Below are 22,318 nucleotides of genomic sequence, written 5' to 3'. Positions count from 1 at the left end.
CAAAGAATGTTAAAAATAACCAAGTATTTATATTTCTACTAGAAATTAAGCACCTCAGAATAGCAAAATGCCACCCCCATGAGACATCAACAGAGGGTAAACAAGCACCTGCCCACATCACAGTATCACTGACAAAAGCTGCTCCTGATATATGAGCTGACTGCTTTTCCAGAATGGAAAAAGTCCATGAAAAGCCTTTAAGTACTAATCAGTGTTTGCCCTCTGCTTAACTTTCTGGTTTTGGCTGTTCCTACGTTGACAAAAGCAGCTACTCCCCTGCAGTAGCCAGAAGAGAGCTGCACGTCCGGCTGCCTCACCTCTGTGTACAGAATGCTCTCTGGTTCCTCTGAAAAGGGGCTGCACAGAAACTTAAACAAACTGACTGATCTCATGCCATTTCTAGCTAGAATCCACCACAATTCTCCTTTTCACTACAAGATTAAGTCTGCCACACTCCGCTCCCTGAGCAGTCTTAAAAATTTAACATGTATAATCAAAAAGTTTGCTAAACCTGATCTTCCCTATGGGAAAAGGGCAGCTAGGCAAATAACCCCTTTCTCCTTCTCAACAGTAACACCAAAGCATCCACGTCCCATGGAAAAATCTTTGTTGTTCTTAAACATGTCTGCGTTCTCTCCTGTACACAAGGACCCTGCCATCACATGATCCAATTATCCCAGAATGTTCAGAAAACTCCCTCACCTTGTACCACAACATCAGGTTTAAATCCAGTGGAAAATCTCCTGTTTAAGGGATCAATTTCACCTGCAGCAAGAAACCCCTGGAAAGAAAAATGAGAAGAAACAAACGAGAATTAAATGAAAGGTTTTTGATGACATCTAGCAGAAATCTTAACCAATTTCAGTATTTTATCAGGCAAGCAGGACTTACAGCCTGGTTTCTTTACCTTGTTCACTAAGCAGTACATTCAATAAAAATGATGGCTGCAATGTTTTTCAGAACAGCAAGAAAATGGTTACAACTGGCAGAGTCTGCATGTTCAGATTTCCTGTTTTAGAGTTGCAGCGACTGAAGCAATTTTGCCAGGCCAGTGATTTTTTTGCAGCCCCACAGAGATATTCAGTGGTTCCTTTAACAAGTCCATGGTTAACATGGACAACTCCATCAGCACCTTAAGGCACAGAGTATGGCAAAGTCTAGAGGAGCTGAAACAATGCAATATCCTAGCTCTGAAACAGCCAAGTCAGTCTGGGAATACTCCTCTAGCCTAACCATACATCCAGTCCATCTGACAACTTAATCAGCTTGATTAGAAACAGACAATTGCATATCTATGTAGAAAAAGAAAAAATAAAAACTTCTGAAAACTCAGAGTCACCCACTCTACTGGAAAACACACTGTCTCCTACCTGCCAATAAAACTGTACTTAAATTCCAAGCCACCTCAAAACAAAATCACAATACAAGCTCACCTACCATACATACAAAGAACAATTACCTCTGCTAATAGGCAGCTAAGGATATACAACGACTGGCCCCAAAGATGAGGCAATTTTCCCACAGGGATACGATCCACTGAGTGAGGATTTTCATACTCCTCATCCACCTGAAAACAAACAATAAGCATGAAAAACTACTCTAGTTCTGAAGAACAATCAGTAACATGGAAGTATTTGAAAAAAATAGGGGAAAAAAAATCAAACCAAACAATCAAAAAACCCAGCCCAAACCCTAATCCATCCAAAACCTGTTTCTCTCTCACATACAAGCTCTGGAAAAGGAAGAGTACATTCCATTAATAGACTAGACAAGCAGGACAGTCTATACTTACGGTCCCTAAATCAGCATCACCATTTCTTAGATATATGTCTTGCTATCAGAATTCAAAACTTAAAACCTGCTCTAGTATTGCCACAGGGACGCAGATTCCTAAGTGAAAAATAAGACCATTCAGAAGCCTAAAGCTTACAATTTCTCAGTGGGAGAAGCTGTGAGAGGTCCCTTAGTTTTTAAATAATGGGCAGTAACCTTTTTTATTGCTGGTTTAGATTTATCAGCTACAGGAACACTATAAAACTGACATTCATATTGATACTCATATTTTGCACACTGCAGTGGATGCTGCATGAACACAATACCTTTTCTGCCGGGACTGCATACAGTTCTGGCATTAGCACTATTCCATTCTTCTCTCTAATAAGTATCCCTTCCAGAGCCTCTCTATACTCTTGTACCTGGAAATATTTTTAAAAGAGAGTGAGAATTCATATTACAGTCAGCAAAACGGAAACAGTAAAGTTTTAGTACTTTCCCATCATACTTCTATGCTGAAAGTTCATTTATTAAAAAAAAAAAAAAAAAAAAGGTGTGGGGAACGACAACTTGCTGATGGAAGATCAGGGTTCAAATTCTCAAGAGACTGTTTCAGCATCTCAATATTATCAGGCTCAGAAACATGAACACACCAGCTTTAATCTACAACACACTGCTGCAGTACAAAACTCCCAACATATTCCTATCAAGAAGCCATTCAAACAAATCCTAAATGAAATTTGCAGCAGATGACAATGCAGTGACATGGATGTCAGGACCACCAATATCCATAACAATGTAAAGGTATAAGCTGTGTTAAGTGTTAGCTTTCTGCCATACACATTTGCCTATGATTTCCAGAATTTTGCTTTGCAGGATTGGGAAATCAGTTTCTCTGAACTGGTTCACTTAAAAATTTGCTCTACAGAAAACGTGAAATAGATTTAAACTGTTTTAAAATACTTAAGTTTATTGAACAGAAAATATTTTGTTCTCTTCTGGTTAGACAAGAACAAGAATACCAGATTGATACAAAATAACGAACATTTAATACCCTTTTTACCAGATCCCTTATTTTGTTCCACTCTTAACTATCCCATTTCAGGTTTTTACTTACAGGAAGCTGTTTACAAGCACTACCAAGACCAGTCTCTGGAATTGTATTTCTGCTCTACCTTTATGAGTACAGTGGAACAGGAAGGTAAGGTAACACAGGTTCATATTACAGTGCACTGGTATTTTCAGTATCCTGTCCCATCTCCACTCTTTTTGAGTCCTCAGAGTGCTTATTTTTCCTAACAATTGCTGCCACTGCAACCATCTGTTTGCAGCAGGAATTGGGGAAGACTAGACACCTTAGCATCTCAGTGACTTAACAATTATGTTTGGACTGTGGGAACTGGGAGCAAATGCTGTCTGAGTATGCCCAAGCACAGCCAGCCTGCACACAATAAAGGCAACCAGGGACATACCATCCCAGATCATCCAACTGAATTCTGGAGCCTGCTTCGTGGAATTTTACACATGACTGAAGTTTAAGTAAACTCTGATTTTTTCCCCTCCCATGAGATCATGTCATTTCTCCCTCCACCAGACTATTTTTACTGTATCCAGGAAAGCAACTTACATTTCTAGCACTAGTAAGTATTTCACTTGCTTTACAACATCTGGTACAGAAAAAGAGCTTTTTTAGTTTGAAATTTCCTACTTTGTTTCTGATGCCGTTTTATTTTTTAAGGGCTATGTTCAGCAATTTCTTGTCCTCTGCATACTATTTTATTTTAAATTACGTGCATTTTTTCCTCCCTTCAAGCCAACAATCTGCAGAAGTCTTGGTATGAATACATGTAGTCCTGGCTACTTGTTTTTTAATTCATCGGTACTCCTCATGTGTCACTGGGACCTTTGGAGGGCTACAATCAATTTATCTCCCCTGACCACTGAATGCTTGACACAGTAAAGGTATGAAGTAACTTAGTGAATCACCAACTTAGAAAATTAGTGAAAATTAAATGGATCTTCATAATCCAACCCAAAATAACCCCAAATCTACCTGAATGCATGAAATAACTGATGCTACTATGACTCTTGTTCTCAGCAGCTAAGCCACAGAGACTGGGGGGAAAAGAAGGTGGTCTTACCCTTCAGTCAAGGGGAAAGGGGCACCAAGAGGGTAATAAGACAGAAATGGACAAATAAATTCTCTTAATCTCAATTTGACTGCACACCAGCTCACTCAGCCTGGCAGAGAGAAGGCAGTGAAGCCCCAGTGTGCACAACACCACAGCCCCTACCACATCACAAAGGGACCCCCCAGAAGGTGACAGTGGCTGAAGACTACTCCTGACCTGCTGATGGGGCATTCAGCTGATACTCAAAATAAACATAGAACAAAGCTATAAAATACTGTGGGTAAATGGCTTTGCAGTTCCATTCAAAGTGATTTCTTCTTTCCTCACCTGAATTTTGTCCTCATTAAATACTCCATCAATTAGGAAGTATGTCCAGAATACTGGCCACTCACATTCAATATTCTCAAAGAGCTTGAGCTCAGCAGGATCATAGTGCAGCCTGCTTGGATCCTAGAAATTCAATCAGACTTGTTCAGTCACAGCACTAAATTAGTCACTCATATTCCAGTCATAATGATAGCCTCTTTTTTATACAAATAATTAAAATCAAAAAGCCAAGAAAAACACCAAAAATATTTTCCATGTGGCCTCTTGACTTCTTTTTCACATTCAGTCTTGAACTAGTTTAATCATCCTCCAGACATATCAACCCCTCCCAGTCTCAGAATTTAGGTGTCACCCAAAGCATCTTGGCTCTGCCTCAGTTCAAAGATATTCTGAGATGCCTCAGAAACATCACTTCCCTCTAGGCACCATAAGTATGTCTAAGGGTTCATCCCTTAACAGAAGTATTAATAGAGTTTTGCCCTTAATAATTGGTTTTCAAACCCCGAGTCTTTTCAGGTACGTGTCATTTCTAGGATGGATACATGGATTACCTCCAAATCCATTAAGATGTCTCTTAACAGGGATACAGAACTTCATCCCTTCATGTAAATGAGACCAAAAAAATGTCTATGTACAGGAGATAAAATTCTTCCTAATTTCTACTGAAAAATATGTATCAGAAGTACCTCTCTGGGTGTCTTGTAACCATCTCGGAGAAAGCGGCAGCAGCCATAGCGGCCCTGTGAAAACAGACAAAATTATAGCAAACTTCACCAACTCTTCTTCCTCACAGACTAACATCAGCACAAAAGTATGTGCTGAGTTTTAAGCATCACTTAGGGATTTTCCTGCCTCTTTTCCATGCACAGATGTGCCAAGTATGGCAACCCTTGTTTAATTAGGATTTTCAGTTAAGAAAGGGAGGTTCTGCTTCTCTTTCCCTATGGAAAATAAAAATAATTACCTGCAGTTTGGATATGATTTCACTCTTGGTCACATTAACAAGGTTTACATCCTCCACTGCAAAGGCCGGGTAAGAAATAATAGATAGAAGGCCAGCATCTATCTCCTTTGATGTGGATGCCCTTGGCAACATGGAGTATAGAATAGACTGAGCAGAACAGGAACAGAAGAGAGGGATGTAAAACAGTTGACTTATTTCGGAAGACTATGTTAAGTGCAAATGGAATAGACTATAGTATTTGCAATCTGACAGAGAACTCACTGCATAATCATTAAGTTAGTATGAGAAAGTTTCACATCACTGACTTTCACATGATCTACTAGAAACAGGGTAAACAGCATAGTCTGAAGCCACCCTTATTATGTTAAGTTCTTGGTTTAGTTAACCAACATTTAATTTATGAATAAAAGGGAGCAGGTGTTCTGTTTTCTCCTAGCAAAGGAAGCAGAAGACTAATTTTTACCTGACAGTGTTCTACTTCGTCAGGAAGAACATGAATCACTGATTTGTGTCCTCCATGAGCTCCAAAAAGATCTAGTTCATCGATTGCTTCCAAAGCAGCCTTCAAAAAAACCCAAACAAACCAAAACCATTAAATACCTTTTTAGCCAAGTACAAACTGTAGCACCTGTGCTTAACCTTTGAAGGAAATAACATAAGACAGAAGTTTGTTTCACAGGCATTTTTCATCTTTAAAGGAAAGCCTGGCAATATTTTAGAAAATAAGTAAATATTTCTGTCTTTCACTGGTAGGATACAGGACTGATGAGCTGGCGACCTTTCTTAAAATTCAAAGGCAATGCAAAGCAATGGGGAGCAGGATTTCCACTGAGATAGTATCTGAACAACTTAGTAATAAATCCTTCTCCTGTCCTATATTACAAAACAACCACCACATTCAGTGGCCTTTCAACTCCTCCTCCCTGAAGGACTGCTCAGAGGAACACTTGTTCATGATGCCCCTGGATGAGCAGAGGCCAGTGCCCAGAAAAGAAAGCCTCGCCATCTCTCTGCACTCACTTCCCAAGGGAAAGACACACAAGACATGTCTTCTTTCCACAGGCAACTGAGGCACAGTGCACTCCACGTCAACAGGTGAATCACCACATCTCACACTTCTTGGCTATAAAGCATTTGCCTAGTGAAGACATTAGCAGTCCAACCACCAACTCCATTTGGGCAGTCCTACTTCAACCTAGCAGGCTACAAAACCTGCCTCTGAAGAAGGTAGTATGCAGTATGGCACAGGGAACGTGGTGGGAACAGAGCAAGGATCAGACAGCCAGAGCCAGGCTAGCAAAGCCTTCCTCTGAAATACATATTCACAGGGTTAGGGAAGCACTGATTGCTGCTCCGTGCCGATTTTTGTCCTGCAGCTTCATGATAATCTCAATCTCTGGCACAGCACATCTTGCCTTATCTCTCTGAGGAGGGTCAAGGGTATTTTTCGTCTTCTAATACAAACATGGGTGTACTGGCTCTGCAGAGCACCTCTCTCTAGCTGAGTGACAGAGAAGCAGATGTTCCTGACAGCAAGAGCAAGCCCCACTGAGGAATTAATCGCCAGGACCATGGGCAGTCTTAAGGGGGCAGAAAAGGCACTGAGATCCACTCAAAGCTATATGCTCCATGCTCTACTTCTGCCAAGGGTAGCCACACAAAGCAGATACAGGCAAGAAAGGTTACAAGGGAGAATTCCTGAGGCCAGTTTAAAAAAACACCACCTACCTCATACTCTGCAGTAAGGCCTCCAGTGTGCCCCGCCCCAGTACCTACCCTGAACAGCATTTTATTGAACTCAGAGCCACAGAGAAGCAAAACCATGCAGCGAGTCCTGCAGACAGTCCTGACATCAAAATACCCAGTTGTGCAGAGACCACAGCAATGCACACCAGACTGTTCAGTGCAAAAAATCTCTTACTGGACAGCTAAGGAAGAACCTACCCCATGGACACTGCCCTAACACTATTAGATTGAACTGTGGCCAAGAACAGCAGTTTCTCCCTCTTGCAGCCACTCAAGATCTTGGTAACTAATACTTCCTGATGAAATGCAACTAAACCTTTGACCTTAATGATATTTGGCTTCTGCCAGTCCCCCAGACACCACGTAAAAAGGTAGTTGTCAATTACACATTTACAATGATGGCCACCTGAGCTTCATTTTGTATATCCGTGACCTTGTGCTATGGGGGAACTGAAAACATCCACTTTCTTCTAAGAACATCTTTACTCATTTTTCCCTCTACAGTACTTGTGAGTAATTTCTTAGACTGATATTCTGTGCTTTTAATCTTACCATGAAAACATCACATATAATACTGGGGCTGGAGAACTAAGAAAGAGGGACAGAAAAGCAGCGGCCACTTCATGAGCCTGCTTCTCACTGAATCTACCAGATCAACAGCTCAGTGAACCTACTACCCTTCTTGCAATCCCCAGAACTGTGCTGAGGTCTTTCAATGAAAGCCATTATTACAAGGATTTTACACTAAAAAATACTCACTCACACCCAAACAAAAATTCTTATACAATCAGATAGCTATCGCAGTGGCCAAGACTATGCAAAGGAAGCCATCAGGTTTGTCAGAGCCCTTCAGCATGACAGAACAGCCATGAAGGAGGTGTCAGGAGGTCATTCTCACTTTGGCCATCCCTACGGAGCTTGCATTCAGTTCAGGGATGCCCTGGTTTGTCTTATCACCACGTTCCCAAATTCCATAATCCTGCAACAACACCATAAAGAAAAAAAAGCATGATTATATGTAAAACAATGGCAACAAAACCAGACCCCTGCATGAAAATTAGTTTATTTGCTTTTAAAACAAATTTTTTTAAAAAAGGATCCAAGTCTCCAAAGAGCTTCTCCTCATGTTTAAAGAGCACCACATAAAATTATACGCCAGCAGGATCAGGTATACAATCATGAATCACTGTCTTCAGAGATCACACAAAACTCTACACCCTTCCCCCTGTGCATGCTTCTCCCTGTGCCACTTCAACTTGTAATTTTCCAAAAAGTTTGGCAACACTTTGCTCTTTTTAGAAAGGCCCATAAGATTTTAACGAGACATCAGGGAATATAATTATTAATAAAGGAAAATTATTATAATGATAGAAAAGTTACATCTCACCCAGGCAGCAGTAAATCCTCCACAGCCCTCCCACCATCTTCAAAGATGCTGCTCACAATGTAAAGTACTGACAGGTTCCGATATCTTCCCATGGAAAAATAAGTCCATATTTTCCTACTCCATCAATAAATAATTTTCCACCCACATCTGAGCAGTGTTCAGGTGATTTACCTATAACTAACTACTTACAGCAACTTTGTAGGCAGCTTCTATGTAAAAAACAAGGTTCTGAATGAAGGTAACTTCATCGAGGGTGAAGATAATACGTAACCCTGATGAAAAGAAGGGCAGAGTAATTATACAGAATAATTATACTGAAATATCTACTCTTCAGTGAGTTTCACAGCATTGTTTATCTGCTACCAACCACTGCCCACTGAAATACATGGCAAAACTCATGCTGATTTCAAAATACCAGGCCACAAGCCTCAATACTTGCTGCTGATAAAATACTTCAAATGCCACCAATCTATACGGCTTCAAAGACCAACCGAAAACCACTCCTGGGAGGGTGGCCCTCAGACACAGCGGCTACAAAACAGACACATCTGAGCCAGCTCTGACCCTTGAGAGCAGTGCATCCTAATTCTCACAGCTCCCCAGCCCTCTGCCTGCTTAGCGCTCTATTGAGGGACCGCCCTGACAACCAGGCACCTGCAGGGGTCAACTGCAAGGGGCTCTGGGGACAGAAAAACAGAGAAGGAAACAAATCCTCCACCTCACGAGAGGAGTACAGTTCAGAAGGACACGAGACAAAACAGCACCAGCGAGAAGAGTAACCCTGATGACACTAGTGGCAACTGACTCAATGTGTCTTGTCCATGGGAACACCCTAGGTCGTCTTCCAACACAGATCTCTTCTCTGACATGACTAAGTATCTCATGTATTTGTATGCCAGCCCATATTACAGGAATGCATGCTGCCAGTTACTATAGACACAAAATCCTAACTAAGTCACATCTCTTTTCCAGAGAAATATTACTTTTGTCTGAGTAATAATTATGTAAAGGTCTTTGAAGCTAGTTACAACTTTTCCTGTTTAAATGAAAGCTAGAATAGAAAAAAATTGCAACAACAGTCAAGGCTAAATTATCCTCTGCTTACCTGATGCAGTCATCTGTGCCAAGAAGAGGAGGTAAAGGGAAGTTGCATCCACTTGCAGATGCCCCCACTGATCATCCCCAACCACTGTGGCACAAGTTGCAGAGTTATATTTGGCATGTAGGCAGTCTTTGGTACTCTGTGTGTGTTTGAACTTCTCCACCTTATTTACCTAAAAAACCACCACAAATCTCAAATTTTAAATATTTCCGAAGAAATTCTCCAAATAATTTCAAAATTAACAACTTTTCTTAGGTAAGGAGAAACTTGAGGTCCTAATTTCTGTTACCTCACTTCAGTGTGTTTAGGCTTCAGATAAATCCACATCTCTTTAGGAAAGAATAAGATGAAATTACCTTGTTGAGTTCAGATCTTAGTTACAGGTATGCACCCTGGTGAAAATCAGTTTGCAAAGGCAAAACTGCGATCTCAAAGAGGTGCAAGTAAATCTAGAGTTTTGCTCAAGAGTTTTAAGACTCCCGACACCCCATCTACACACAATGCAAAAAAAAATCACTCCACAGAAAAGACATGAGACATGTATGTTTTTGATTAAATGCTTTGTAAATACAACATATAGTAATTCAACTCATATCTGTGACATTACCTGTCTCATCATGCATTGCAAGAGTCCCCGCATCAGCTTCACAACGTTCTGCAGGAACAAAACAGACCCGTCACACCCCCATACAGGCAGCCTCATCAGCTGTTACAAAGAACATTCAAAAGTGACAAAGTCCACAACCCCACTAATATCCTGCCACAGGTAAAATAATGTGTATTTGCCTGAAATGCTTTACATGCCTTTTTCAAATATACTTGTTTATTTTTATTTCCACATGCCTCTTTAGGAAAACATCTCCCAAAGGCTCTCTCTAAACACTGGAACAACTCATTGTGGTTCTCCTATCCAGCTAAGCAAGTAAGAGGAATGCTATGTTTTCTAAGAATAATGATAATGATGATGATTTTTAGAGTGACAGATCCAGGGAACACTGGTAGGTGACCGCAAGACATTGACATTACTGGAAAACATATGGAGCTGCTTCTGCTCTTTATACAGAATCACAGAATCACAGAATATTAGGGGTTGGAAGGCACCTCCAAAGATCATCGAGTCCAACGCCCCTGCCAGAGCAGGACAAAAAAACCACACACAAACTAGGGCAGATCACTCAGAAAGGCATCCAGACAGGTCTTAAAAGTCTCCAGAGGAGACTCCAGAAGCTCTCTGGGGAGTCGGTTCCAGTGCTCTGTAACCCTCACAGTAAACAAGTTCTTCCTCATGTTAAGGTGGAACTTCCTATGCTCAAGTTTGAATCCATTGCCCCTCGTTCTATCACAGGGCACAAGTGAAAAGAGCTTGTCTCTGCCTTCTTAATGCCCAGCCCTCATGTATTTATAGACATAAATTAGATCCCCTCCTGGTCTTCTCCTCTCTAGACTGAAAAACCCCAGGTCTCTTAGCCTTTCTTCGTACACAATTCAACAGAAAACAGATGACTGACATAAAGAAAGGGCTTTCAGTGCGTGCAAAAAGAAGTGCAAGATTTTGCCTTAAATGAAGAAATCAAGCCCATCTTTTACCCCCAAATTCTGATAGGTTCAAAATATGATAATGTAAACTGCGTCAAGCTTATTCTGTCACCATAGATCTCCCTGGCTTAAGCGGTACCTGTCAGCATAAAATCTACCCAGTACCTTCAAAACAACAGCAGGACACTGACACCAACACTCCCCCACTTCCCATTTAACCGACCTCTACACTCTCACTTTTGATATCCACTTTCTCAGCTGCAGATTACAGAAGTTAACTGTGTGAGCTACCTGCCCTGCTCATTCTCCAGCACGAGTCTTACTGCTTTGGAGATTGCTGCCTTGTCTGGTTTGATCAAACAGGTCTATACACTCTGTATGACTTCCATGAGACGACACAAGTGCACATTTCAAATTCTGCTACTTTAAATGGCATGTTTTTCCTTATGTGGGAGAATGGTTTAGCAGATAAATTTGCTACCCTAGGATCCAACTGACCTAGACCTGATATTCTGCTCCCTAATACACCATAAGAAGGATCTCAAGGTTTAACAAGAGGCTTGTAAATCTGGGCATAAAACCTCTCAGAAGCCTGACTTTCAACAGTTGACCAACTGATGGAAGTTTGATTCCCATATGTAATAGTTTGGGTTATATTTTAATTCAGATGTTAGCTTCTCTGCCACAGTTCCCCAAATCATGCTTCCTAGAAGGCTGCTGGGAACACTGTACACCATGTGCTGCACAGATACTGACATCATGGGAACAAGACACATACTCCAAGCTGGGAAAATCCTGCCAAATCCTAGACATGGCAGCAATGCAAATAAACTGTTCAAAACCACTATGATATATATAAAAAACAAACAGCATAGCTGGTTCACACCAAACATTGACATACCTGCTCAAGCTCATAGGCTTTAGCCTTATCCTCATCCCGGTCTGCGTTCTTCCGATAAGCCATCCCCAGCCCCCAGACAGCCAGAATGCTGTAGACATTGTCCCGTACCCAAGCATCCTTATGGTCTGTACCAGCAGAAAGCAGCCCCGTTACTGGATTCTAAACATGGCAGAAGGAATAAAGAAAAAAACATTACTACCTGAAATCCCATCTTTCCACATCGAAGGGTAACAAAAGAGAGAGCCAAAGACAATTTCACACTGGTTGCACACTGCAGCTGCTAGCAAATTTGCAACAGGTCTCAACTCAGACAAGTGACATGCAAAATTTCTACGAACACTTCAGGGTGTAAAGCTTATGCCATCGAGCTGGGCATCCTCATCCACATAGCTAACTCACTGGATGAAACTTGAAATACAATAATAAGAATGTGAATGCTACATATTTGTGAGGGAAGGCGGTACTGAGTAAACATTAGGAACAGCCTGGGATCTGTTCTTTATGCAACTGTTCTGTGGCATAGTCTTGAGGAAGTAAAAAAACCACTACTTCCCATCTGGGAAATTAAAAAAAATATTTATATTTATTTACCACTTGGCTTATGAGAGCTAAAGGACAAATGCATGTGATGTCTTTTTAAATTCTTGTGTTGTTTTTTGGCTGAGATAGCTTTAATTCTCTTCATAACAGCTAGTATGACACTGTTTTGTAGTTGTGCTGGAAACAATGTTGATAACACAAGGATGTTTTGGTTACTGCTTACAGAGGGCCACAACCTTTTCTGCTCTTCACACCATCTCACCAGCAAGTAGGCTGGGGGTGCACCAGAAGCTGGAGGAGACATGGCCAGACAGCTGACCCCAGCTGACCAAAGGGATATCCCATGCCATATGATGTCATGCTCAGCATATAAAGTGGCGGGAAGTAGAGTCCCAAAGTGAATAATTGTCTCAAAACAGTTGCCCTGACAAACTGGACATTGTGCTTAGGTAGGGGCCTCACTCAATAACCACTTGGACCCTGTTCCTACAAGGAGAGCCCTTCGTTTGGAAACCACCCTGATAAACTGGACATTGTCCTTGCAAGGAGAGCTGCTCCTTTGGTAGCCACCCTGATAAATGGGACTCTCTTCTTATTTGATAAGGAAAAATGGGACTCTGTTCTTACTTGATAAGGAACAGTGCCATCTTGCAAAAGGCCACTTTCCTGTTTAAGTGCATGTGTGAAAACAAAGGTCAGTGCTCAGTCAAACTGGCTGGGGGGAGCCAAGTGATCATCTGGACCCCCATGCCCCACCGACTAATTTCCAGAACATTCCCGAATCCAACACTGAGTCTGCGCAAAGTAGGTCAAGCCTCACCAGGAGAGACAGGGCCAGGTGCCATCAAACAGGCAGACTCAAAATGTTCAGAGTGCACAACCGCCAGCCAAGGACCACACTGTCGCTGGATCCCAGAGTGGTGATATCTTTCCTATCACCACTTTCTTCATCTCTCTCTCCCCCCTCTCTCTCTCTCAGTTTCTAACCTTATTCTAGGCACATAAGGGTGACATAATTTCTAATTTTGCTCAGTTTTTCCAGTTGTAACCTGTTGTTTGGAGAGTAAAATTTTGCTAAGTTACATTGGTTGTACCATGTTCTTTTGAGAGTGATATTGTGTGTTTTTTGACAAGCTTTATAATCTTACTTAAATTTAAGTAATGTTCTATCTAAGACTCTGGGTAATGGTCTTAAGAGTACCGTGCAGAGAATTCCAGATGTTGATCTCACCAAATGGGTTGTTAGAAGAGACTGATTAAGAGAGGAAGACTGGATCCAGCCACAGGCAGGCTCCTCTCTGAGAAGGAGTTTAGAAACCAAGGAGGTCCAGTCCAAATCTCCCTGGTTCCCCACCTCTGGGGAACTCTACCCATGTCCACTCTGTGGGATGTGCCGTATCCACCCTGTGGGACATGGTATTTAATTGGTGTCCCCACCTCTGGGGAGCCACGCCCACCTTGTGTGACATGATATTTAACTGGGGCCTCAACTCTGGGGAGCTGTGCCCACCTTGTGGGATGTGACTGGGAAGAAGGAAGGGGAGATGTTCAAAGTGATGCCACTGATTACCAGTGATGGAGCCCAGCTTTCTAACAGATGGCTGAACAGATGGCCTGTTGATGGGAACTAGTTAATGAATTCCTTGTCTTGCTTTGCTTGTGAGCATGGCTTTTGCTTTACCTACTAAACTGTCCTTTTCTCAACTCCTTCCATTGTTATTTTTAAGAAAGGCTTTTTGAGAAAAAACAAACTTGAAAATTGAAACTTTCTGAACTTGAAAAGTCAAACCAAGGAGTAACAGGAGAAGAAAAAGTGAGTGAGGGAAGAAAGGAGACCCTGCTCCCAATTCAGCATGGAAAAACCAGGATCCAGTCCACAGGGGGGCCACAAAGATGATCAGAGGGCTGGAACACCTCTCCTATGAAGACAGGCTGAGAGAGTTGGGGTTGTTCAGCCTGAAGAAGAGAAAGCTCTGGGAAGACCTTAAAGTGGACTTCCAGGATCTGAAGGGGCCTTCAGGAGAACTGGGGAGAGACTTTTTACAAGGACTCGTAGTGAGAGAACAATGAATTAAATCTAATGGATTAAAACCGGAAGTGGGGAGATTTAAATTAGACATTAGGAAGAAATTTCGTAGTGTGAAGGTGATAAGACACTGGAACAAGTTGCTCAGGGAAGTTGTGGCTGCCCCCTCTCTGGCAGTGTTCAAGACCAGGTTGGATGGGGCTCTGAGCAATCCAATCTGGTGGGAGGTGATCCTGTCCATGCAGGGGGGTTGGAACTAGATGATCTTAAAGGTCCCTTCAAACTCAAACCACTCTACGCTTCTATGATACGAGGTCCCAGCTCTTTGGGTGTACTGGGGCTGGCTCTCACGGACTGACAACACATCAATGTCTTTCCTCATGCGCATTCAGAACGTTAGAAGAACAACACAATAAATGAATATTTTAAGTGGTTTTTTTTGTTGTGTAGGGGTTTAGGTTTTTTTTGTTTTTAGAAAGTGTTCCCGTTTAGGATCTTGCTGAAAACCTATTTAATTTGCATCTAACTGATCCATCAGATAAAAACTTACTTAAGCTCTAGCAAAGTTTGCAGATAGGTTGTGCAAAACCAGAAATAACACAACTGGGGTTATCCATAAGTGTATGCCAAATGTGCTTTCCTTATCAGCTTCATTTGCTTCTCTCTTACAGTATCCTAGCAATACTTAAAATGTGTCTAGAAGTTAAGTTTTGCAATTTTATTGACATTTCTTAAGATCTACATTTTTTCTTACCTCATTCTAATTAACAAGTGCAATAAGCAGCTGAAAACAGTCTACTGGCGATGCACTTCAGTGCTTGCTTGGATACAGCATCTAAGCATCCATATGGCCCCCATCCCCAGGGGCACATGCAAGAGCTAGCAGATCCCACACCACAGAAGGTTGGTACAACTGATGCAAGGGCACTAGATGGCAGCCAGTAGTTTGGCCTCAGTCTCCTTGTACAACCTTCAACAGGATGGTGACCTATCCCTGTGCAAGCTCAGCAGAGTGCAACGCTTGCAAAAGAAAAAAGTTTGCTATGCATCCAATCCCACAGGGTGCCACATCCAGAAAACTGTCAACCCTGGTGCGGGGACATGTGCTTTCAATGCATGTCTGCTTGGACATATATTCTGAATAAAAATTTGCCTCTAAAATTACATTGATTACAGTGACTGGAATAAACATAAGATGAATTGCTGCTACTGAGAAACCTGACCCATAGTGTACTAAAAACCTTCTTATCAAAGCAAAATGTCCCTAAGCACACTGTGTTCTCCTCCCTGCACCAGTGTGAGAGCGAGCTCACTGCTGCCCTCCATCAGAGCACACCAGTTGACATGCCAGGTCTGTACATCTGGCACGCTTGTGGATTCAAGGTACAAGGTCACATGCAGACATCACCCCTGCGCTGTGTGGTGGCAGCAACACAGAGATATCTTAAATACCTCCTGGCTCTTCTGCCAGGCTGCTCCTGGTAATAATGGCTTAAATACCCCTCCCTTGCTCCACCATGAAAGGCACCAGGAAGGCATTACCAGTGAAGCAGCAACTCAGGCCATCCCATCACAGGTAATTTGTCTCCAAGCAAGACAAGACTGCACATGGCCCAAGGACAAGTGTCCTAACTTGCCCAAGCAAGCTCTGCATCTCTTCACCCAGCTGAGCAGGACATTTTCAATCTACTGCAGTGGAAGATGATAAAGAGTACAGATACAAAAAACAAAGACAGAAGCCCCTCTGGCAGCACCTCTCTGGGCCCTCTTGGGATATCTTTGTTCTTCTGCCTTGCTTGCTAGCCTGTCACTTGTTTTCCACACAGAAGAAAACTTGTTTATCTCTTTCCCCCACATCTCAACTCTCTCCACCATTGAGCACTTAGTGGAAAAGGCAGCACTGATTCATGAAAATACAGCCAAGCACTCTAAACAGAAATTATAAAGTTCTGGGTCACTGGTATAAAGTCCTATATTGCCATTTAAGTCACCCTTGTTATTACTGTTAACCATTAAAACCATACCACAGCTTTGACAGGGCATGTTTGATCTCTGGATCTCAGAGGCTCCATATATCTCCACTAATGGAGGCTGTTATGGGCATCCTCAACCTATAAACATGGAAAATAAGGCAGCCATTGAAAACCAAAGTGACTTGTCCAAGGTTACCTGGCAGACACAAGGCAGACACAGGCACAACTCAAAGCATATCCTGCACACCATCAGAGCAAAATTGTCTTCTCACAGCATTTATACTACATCCTTTCATCTGTTCCTAATGACTTTACAATGAGAACACAAAGACAAATTCATAGGTGTCTAGACCCTTTGCCAGCAACAACAGTCAGTGACAAAAATCTTACTGACCTAAGCGGATTTTGCTCCTCACCTCTTCTTTCCTTGCTTTCCAGCTTCTTGTCAATCTCAGCGACTAAGTTTACTTGTGAACCGACCCAGGCAAAAAGCCCTGCTGCTCCCACCTTCACGTCCTGGACGGTTTAGGAATGACACTGCAGAGCATGTTGCACTGCCTGCCCGGATGCAGCCAGAACACCCAGCGGGTAACACCTGCAGTTCTTCCCTAGCAGCCCTGCCACCGCCGGCCTCCCCATCCACACAGGCAGAGAGCAGCGCCCGACAGGCCGGAGCCGCAGCAGCCAGAGCCCTGGAGAAGCCGCTCCCTAACACCGAGGCAGCAGGGGGGGAATCCCTGGGACGTGTCCCGCTGCACACACGCGAGCACCGCCGGACACGGCGACCGCTGCCAGCCGGGCTCCGTCCTGGACCCATTCCCACCCAGCTGATGCTGACAGACGGATCTCAAGAGGCCCCGACAGGGACTCCGGCTTGCTGGGGCTCAGCCGTGTTGCGGGCACGTATATATATGGTGTTACAACGGGTGGGGGTGCACAGTATGACCGGGAACACGTTCCGTACACAGGATTATTGTTTGCAAGCTCTGGCTCGCTGTATTTTCCACTGTCTTCCAAAGTGTGCTCACACACGCGTCCAGCGGGCATCCCCAAGGATCCACACTGCCTTCCTTCCCCGCGCTCCTCCCCAGCCTGGAGAAGGAAGAGACAGGGGAAGCAGGCCCTGCCCCGGGGAGAGGAGATACTTTCTTCCACCGGCCTCGTCGTGGCCCTTGTGCAACCAGGCTGCGGTCACCGGCCCCGGCCGCCCGGCCCGAGCCGCCCCAAGCCCCGCTCTGCCCCGGCCGGCCCCACCGCGCCCAGCGCTCCCAAGCCCCCTCGCCGGCGCCCCGGGGGCTGGCGGGGCTGCCCTCACCTGGTGGCACAGGATGGTCCGCTGGACGAGCCGGGCGTAGCCGTCCAGGCGCACCCCCGAGTTGCTGCGGCTCCTCATCGCCCCACGGCCGCCCCGCCCCGCCCCGGGCGCGGCCGGCGCAGCGGCAGCCGGAGATGGCGGCGGGCCCGGCCTCCCGCCCTCCGTCCCTCCCGCCTTCCCGCCCTCCCTCCCGCCTTCCCGCCGCCGGGCAGGGGCGGGGCCGCGGGGTTCCCGGGGCGGCGGGAGGGAGGGCGGTGAAGTGGTTAGAAATGAAGTGCAGTGTTGGTTTTGCATCCTGGTGTTAGAAGCACAGTGTTGGGTTTTGTTTTGTTTTGTTTTGTTTTTAATATATATACCCTAGTGTTAGGAATATAATAGTTTGTTTAAGAGAAAAGTGAGATCTCTGCACATTCCATGACACCTGGAGCGGTTTATGGTCCAAGAAACTGAGGGACTGAATTGGGCTCCATCTGGGGGATCCGAACGTGGAGCAGGATGTATGGCCGAGATCAGACCCAACAAAGCCACTTCTGTCTTGCTCCTCGGGGCAGGATGGCACCAGTAGGTGTAGATCATTTTGGTAATTGGGCAGACAGCCGAGGGGGCAAGAAAGGTCAGAATTATACCTTAAAAGGTAAAAAGTAAGCTGCTAGAATGGAATGTGTAAACAGGGGCGGGAAACTTACAGGATAATGAGAAGCGTTGATGGGCTGTGAATCCTGGGCTACCGAGCCAGTGGGGAAACAGGGGAGGGGACTCTGCGTCGGGAATAGGGAATATAAACTGTTATTCACCTTGCTATGGGTGTGCCTGCTTGTCTAGGTCACTCATTCTTGCAAGAGTGTAAATAAACTGTGCTTTGCTGAAGGGTCCGTGCGGGCCCGTTCGTTGGCGCGACCGACGTTTCCCGCGAAATGGGCGGGAGCCGGCAGGCCAGCCTGGGGACCCCCGGAGGAGCAGGGGCGCTGCCGTGCCGGTGGGGTGCCTGACCCCCCGAATTCAGCTCTTCTGAAGGACCGGCAGGCTTCTGTGCGGCTGCTCCTCCGAGCCCGAGCGCGCTGCCCCTGGCAGGGCGGCGGGAGGCCGGGGGTCAGCGGCCGGGGCCTCGCCGGGAGCCACGGCCAGGCTGAGCGTCGTGGGCTGCAGCGGCAAAAGCCAGGCTAAGTTGTGGAAAATAAAGGCCGCTCCATACATCCTCTTCACAAGTTCCTGTGACAAAAAGCCAAGAGCTTTTGATGGAAGTATTTTTTTTTTTTTTTTCTGTCAGCCTTAAAAAATACCGCTTCAAGATCTGATAGAGTGAAAGGCCAAAAACAACGCTAGACTTTAATTGGTGACTACACAGCCCAGCCTTGGCTTTCCATCTCCATAAAGAAACAAGATGTGTACGTTTCAAATGGAAATGACCCTGCTGTTCCCATAGGCACTCATGACGTGGCCTTTTGACCCCTTGCATGACCCCTCCCGCTGCTGCTCCCCAACAGGATAGGGAGTGAGCAGTAAGAAAGGCTGTCAGGCAGAGAGAACCAGGACCCAGGGACTTCACAAAGACTCAATGGGGGGAAAAAAAACCCCAAAACAACAAACCAAACCAAACCAAACCAGAAAAAAGAAGCCTTGTTACACACCGTTGCAAAATCTTCAGTGAGTTCCTTCTTGTGCTCCTGGCAACAGGAAGAAAACCAATGGTAAGTGTGGATGGCGGCTGAAGCACAGAAGGGATGTTTCAGAGTAGCTGGAGGTGTGGGATTCACTCAGACTGTGTAAAGGTGGCTTGTTATTTTCTTCCGTTGTCTTTGTCCTTCATGTGAAGTTACAGCATTAACAGAGTAAATTTTGTGACTTTTTTTCCCGTGTTTACTTAATTGACTTTGTAACTGACAGCCATGATTGAAAAAGGCTCTTAAAAGATCTGCTCAGACAATGTTATGTTAGGTACTGCACGGCAGGATGGGGACAGAGCACTGCTCGGGGCTTCATTAAGTCCACCAAGCCATAGCCCTGCAGCTGCAGGTCAGTGAAGGCTGCACAGACCCAAACCATGAACCAGCTCACTCTCCCCTAAACTCTGCACAAGCTGCCTGCTTCAGGGCACTGCTTTTTACAGAAAATGGCATACACTTTGTGAAGAGGTTTGCTGAGCAAGGTGGTGTCAGCTGTACACAGCACCTTGCTGCTTATCTATGACTAAGCTTAAAACGTCCTCACGGATGTCCCTGAGTTAGCTCTGCAGCCACAAACTGATGCTCAGATTTTTACTGTGTGCTCTGGGAAGGGGTTGCAGCTTTCATCTTGCTCTGAGCTGCCACGGCTGAACTGCTTAGCAGCGCACAAGAGACCAAGCACCACAAGGATACTATCACACCCAATGTGCAAACACTTTTTCAGCTAGTTTAATGACAATAAATAATTCACTGAGCTAAAATAACACGCTGCTATTGGTGCAAAATTTTACTACAATATGTGTGTTGCTTTTAAGTGGCGAAGTCAGAAAAGATGCCCCACCCCCAGTGTGCAAAAATAAAAACAAAGGAAGAGTCCAAGTAGGTCAGTGACAGTGGAATATGTGTTTTCGTAGGGAATTTAATTACTGAAGCTATGTGCTTTTGCTCACAGCACTCTCGTGGAAGAGCTTCAGCAGACTTGAGGGCAAGCAATGACTAGAAAGACTTATGTCAGGGTTTTCTCTGCTAAAAACAGATCTTCTCGAACCATGAAAAGTAAAATATGTGGGAGACATATTTTAATAAATAATAAATGTAAGGGCTAGCTCAGCATTTTCTCCGAGAGGTTACGCCCGCACTGCAGCTCCTATAATCTGAATAACTGTAACACAGCCCAGTATAATGACACATTTATCTAACAGACAAAGTTTACATATTTTACATGTTGTACTTGCTGTAGATTTATTACTATTTTACAGTTGAAAATATAAATATAAGAACATTAAATAAATTTACAAGAAATGGTGCAAAGGCAATTAGCCAAATAGTTAAAGCATTCACATAAATGCATTTCAGCCACTAGCATTCCAGAATGGTATTTTATTAACATGCAGTTAAAACCCTGTGGATAAATACAACACATTTTAAATTCTCACTTCAAAAGCATATTCAGAGTGGTCCTGGACATGGGTGACCAAAAGAACCCACACATTGCATACTAAACCCCAAGACGTTTTGTGGACTGAAGAGGTTCAATTGCTGAGCCACAACTAAATCCCAGACAGGAGAAATTTAACTCATGCTTTTTGTTGAGAATAGTGTTTCCAAGTTTCCAAGACCTCTAGGAAAGCAAAGCCTTTGCTTCCTACCAGCATGCATCTGCCCCCCCAAAAAATCCCCTTTACAGGGTCTGGCACTCCACAGTGTGGTGCTGGCTTTTTCTAACTCTTGCTCCAGGAGCATCCAACCTTCATCCAAGAACACAAGGGAAAAAAAAGAAACGGCCACAGCTACACCTGTGTGAGGAAGAGGCACAACCAGGGCTCAGGCTAATCTGTTCAGGAAGAATCTTCACAATGTTGTCTGGGCTTTCAGCTGTTGTGCATGGACAGCCAAAATCCAGCTTTTCCAGATAAGTATCACAAAGGAACTTAAATTCTTCTCCAAGAATTACTGAGCTAGGGTCTCAGGATTTGGCTTGCCAATCAAGGGCCAAAGTACAAGCAGAAATAGTCACTGGAATAGCTCAAGAGCTGTCCTTTTAAAAGCTGACCATTTCTTGGCTACTAAATATAGCAGCTAACATTTATTATCTGTTTGGTTGGGGTTTTTTGTTTGGTTGGTTTGTTTGTTTTCAAAAATAACACCTCTACTTTTCTTTATCATGGCAAATGAGAAATGGCAGTGTGTTTAATCTCTGGAACCACTACTCAAGATAAAATATTCCCACTGACTCCCTCAAGCACAACTTAGCTGTATTTAATTACCTACTGACTACTTTATTTATCACTTTCTCATTCATGGCACTCTGCTTTGATGACACCCAGTTTCTATCCTGTCTGTGGTGTACTAGGAGGTCACCAAAGCGTCAAGATCGATAGTGTTTACAGTTACAGTTCTGTATCTAATGAACATATTTAAACCCCGTAAGTGATTCAACTTACTGAACAAATTAAGTTCTTCTATGTTACAGTTATCTCAAAGAAAAATGCAAACTTAGAATAAAAGTTAAAACATAATACCAATTATTCCTATACATAGGAATACCTGAATTTATATTACAAGAAATAAATATAAAAGTATCATTAAGATGCTTAATGGTTGATATTTTTCGGCTTATGTACATCACTATCAAGTTGCTACTACAACATACAAAAAGTTGAAGACAGCGTAGCTAGAATTTTTAAAGATAGCATCGTTCGTATGCACACATTTTCACTTCCTACATTTATACAAGACTACTATGCATAATATCCAGATAAACTTAGTTGTAAGGAATTAAATCTAAGCAAAACCTTCTTTCAAATGTAAAAAACCTCAAAAAAACCTCTAATGAAAAAACAAAAAGTAGATGTACCAGCTGTAATTTGAGATCCAAGATACCTTGTCGTAAAAGTAGCTTCCTTCCCCACCCCACCCCCCCAACCCGTAA

The 22,318-nt window shown here is 43.7% G+C and overlaps 1 protein-coding gene across 9 annotated transcripts in view; it reads right to left on the bottom strand.

Annotated features, from left to right (window-relative positions):
• The window catches only part of PHKA2 (phosphorylase kinase regulatory subunit alpha 2), a 45,333-nt gene extending 27,502 nt beyond the window's left edge, over nucleotides 1-17,831 (bottom strand). For 2 of the 9 annotated variants that reach the window (XM_051608138.1, XM_051608140.1), the window contains exons 1-13: nucleotides 17,723-17,831; nucleotides 11,869-12,027; nucleotides 10,039-10,086; nucleotides 9,435-9,603; nucleotides 8,519-8,601; nucleotides 7,841-7,921; nucleotides 5,660-5,758; nucleotides 5,197-5,343; nucleotides 4,919-4,972; nucleotides 4,233-4,355; nucleotides 2,100-2,195; nucleotides 1,460-1,567; nucleotides 703-781 (exon numbers count right to left, since the gene is read on the bottom strand). In XM_051608138.1, the coding sequence (XP_051464098.1) occupies nucleotides 703-781; nucleotides 1,460-1,567; nucleotides 2,100-2,195; nucleotides 4,233-4,355; nucleotides 4,919-4,972; nucleotides 5,197-5,343; nucleotides 5,660-5,758; nucleotides 7,841-7,921; nucleotides 8,519-8,601; nucleotides 9,435-9,603; nucleotides 10,039-10,086; nucleotides 11,869-12,027; nucleotides 17,723-17,800 (1,324 nt within the window). In that variant the 5' untranslated portion in view covers nucleotides 17,801-17,831. The other 7 variants (XM_051608139.1, XM_051608141.1, XM_051608142.1 and 4 more) reach the window with 7 other exon arrangements.
• Between the last annotated feature and the right edge of the window lie 4,487 nt (nucleotides 17,832-22,318).

Source organism: Apus apus, chromosome 1 (genome assembly GCF_020740795.1).
Source record: "Apus apus isolate bApuApu2 chromosome 1, bApuApu2.pri.cur, whole genome shotgun sequence".
Classification (NCBI taxonomy): domain Eukaryota; kingdom Metazoa; phylum Chordata; class Aves; order Apodiformes; family Apodidae; genus Apus; species Apus apus.
The sequence above is the reverse complement of the archived record's forward strand: the minus strand, read 5'-3'. Positions and strand labels throughout refer to the sequence as shown.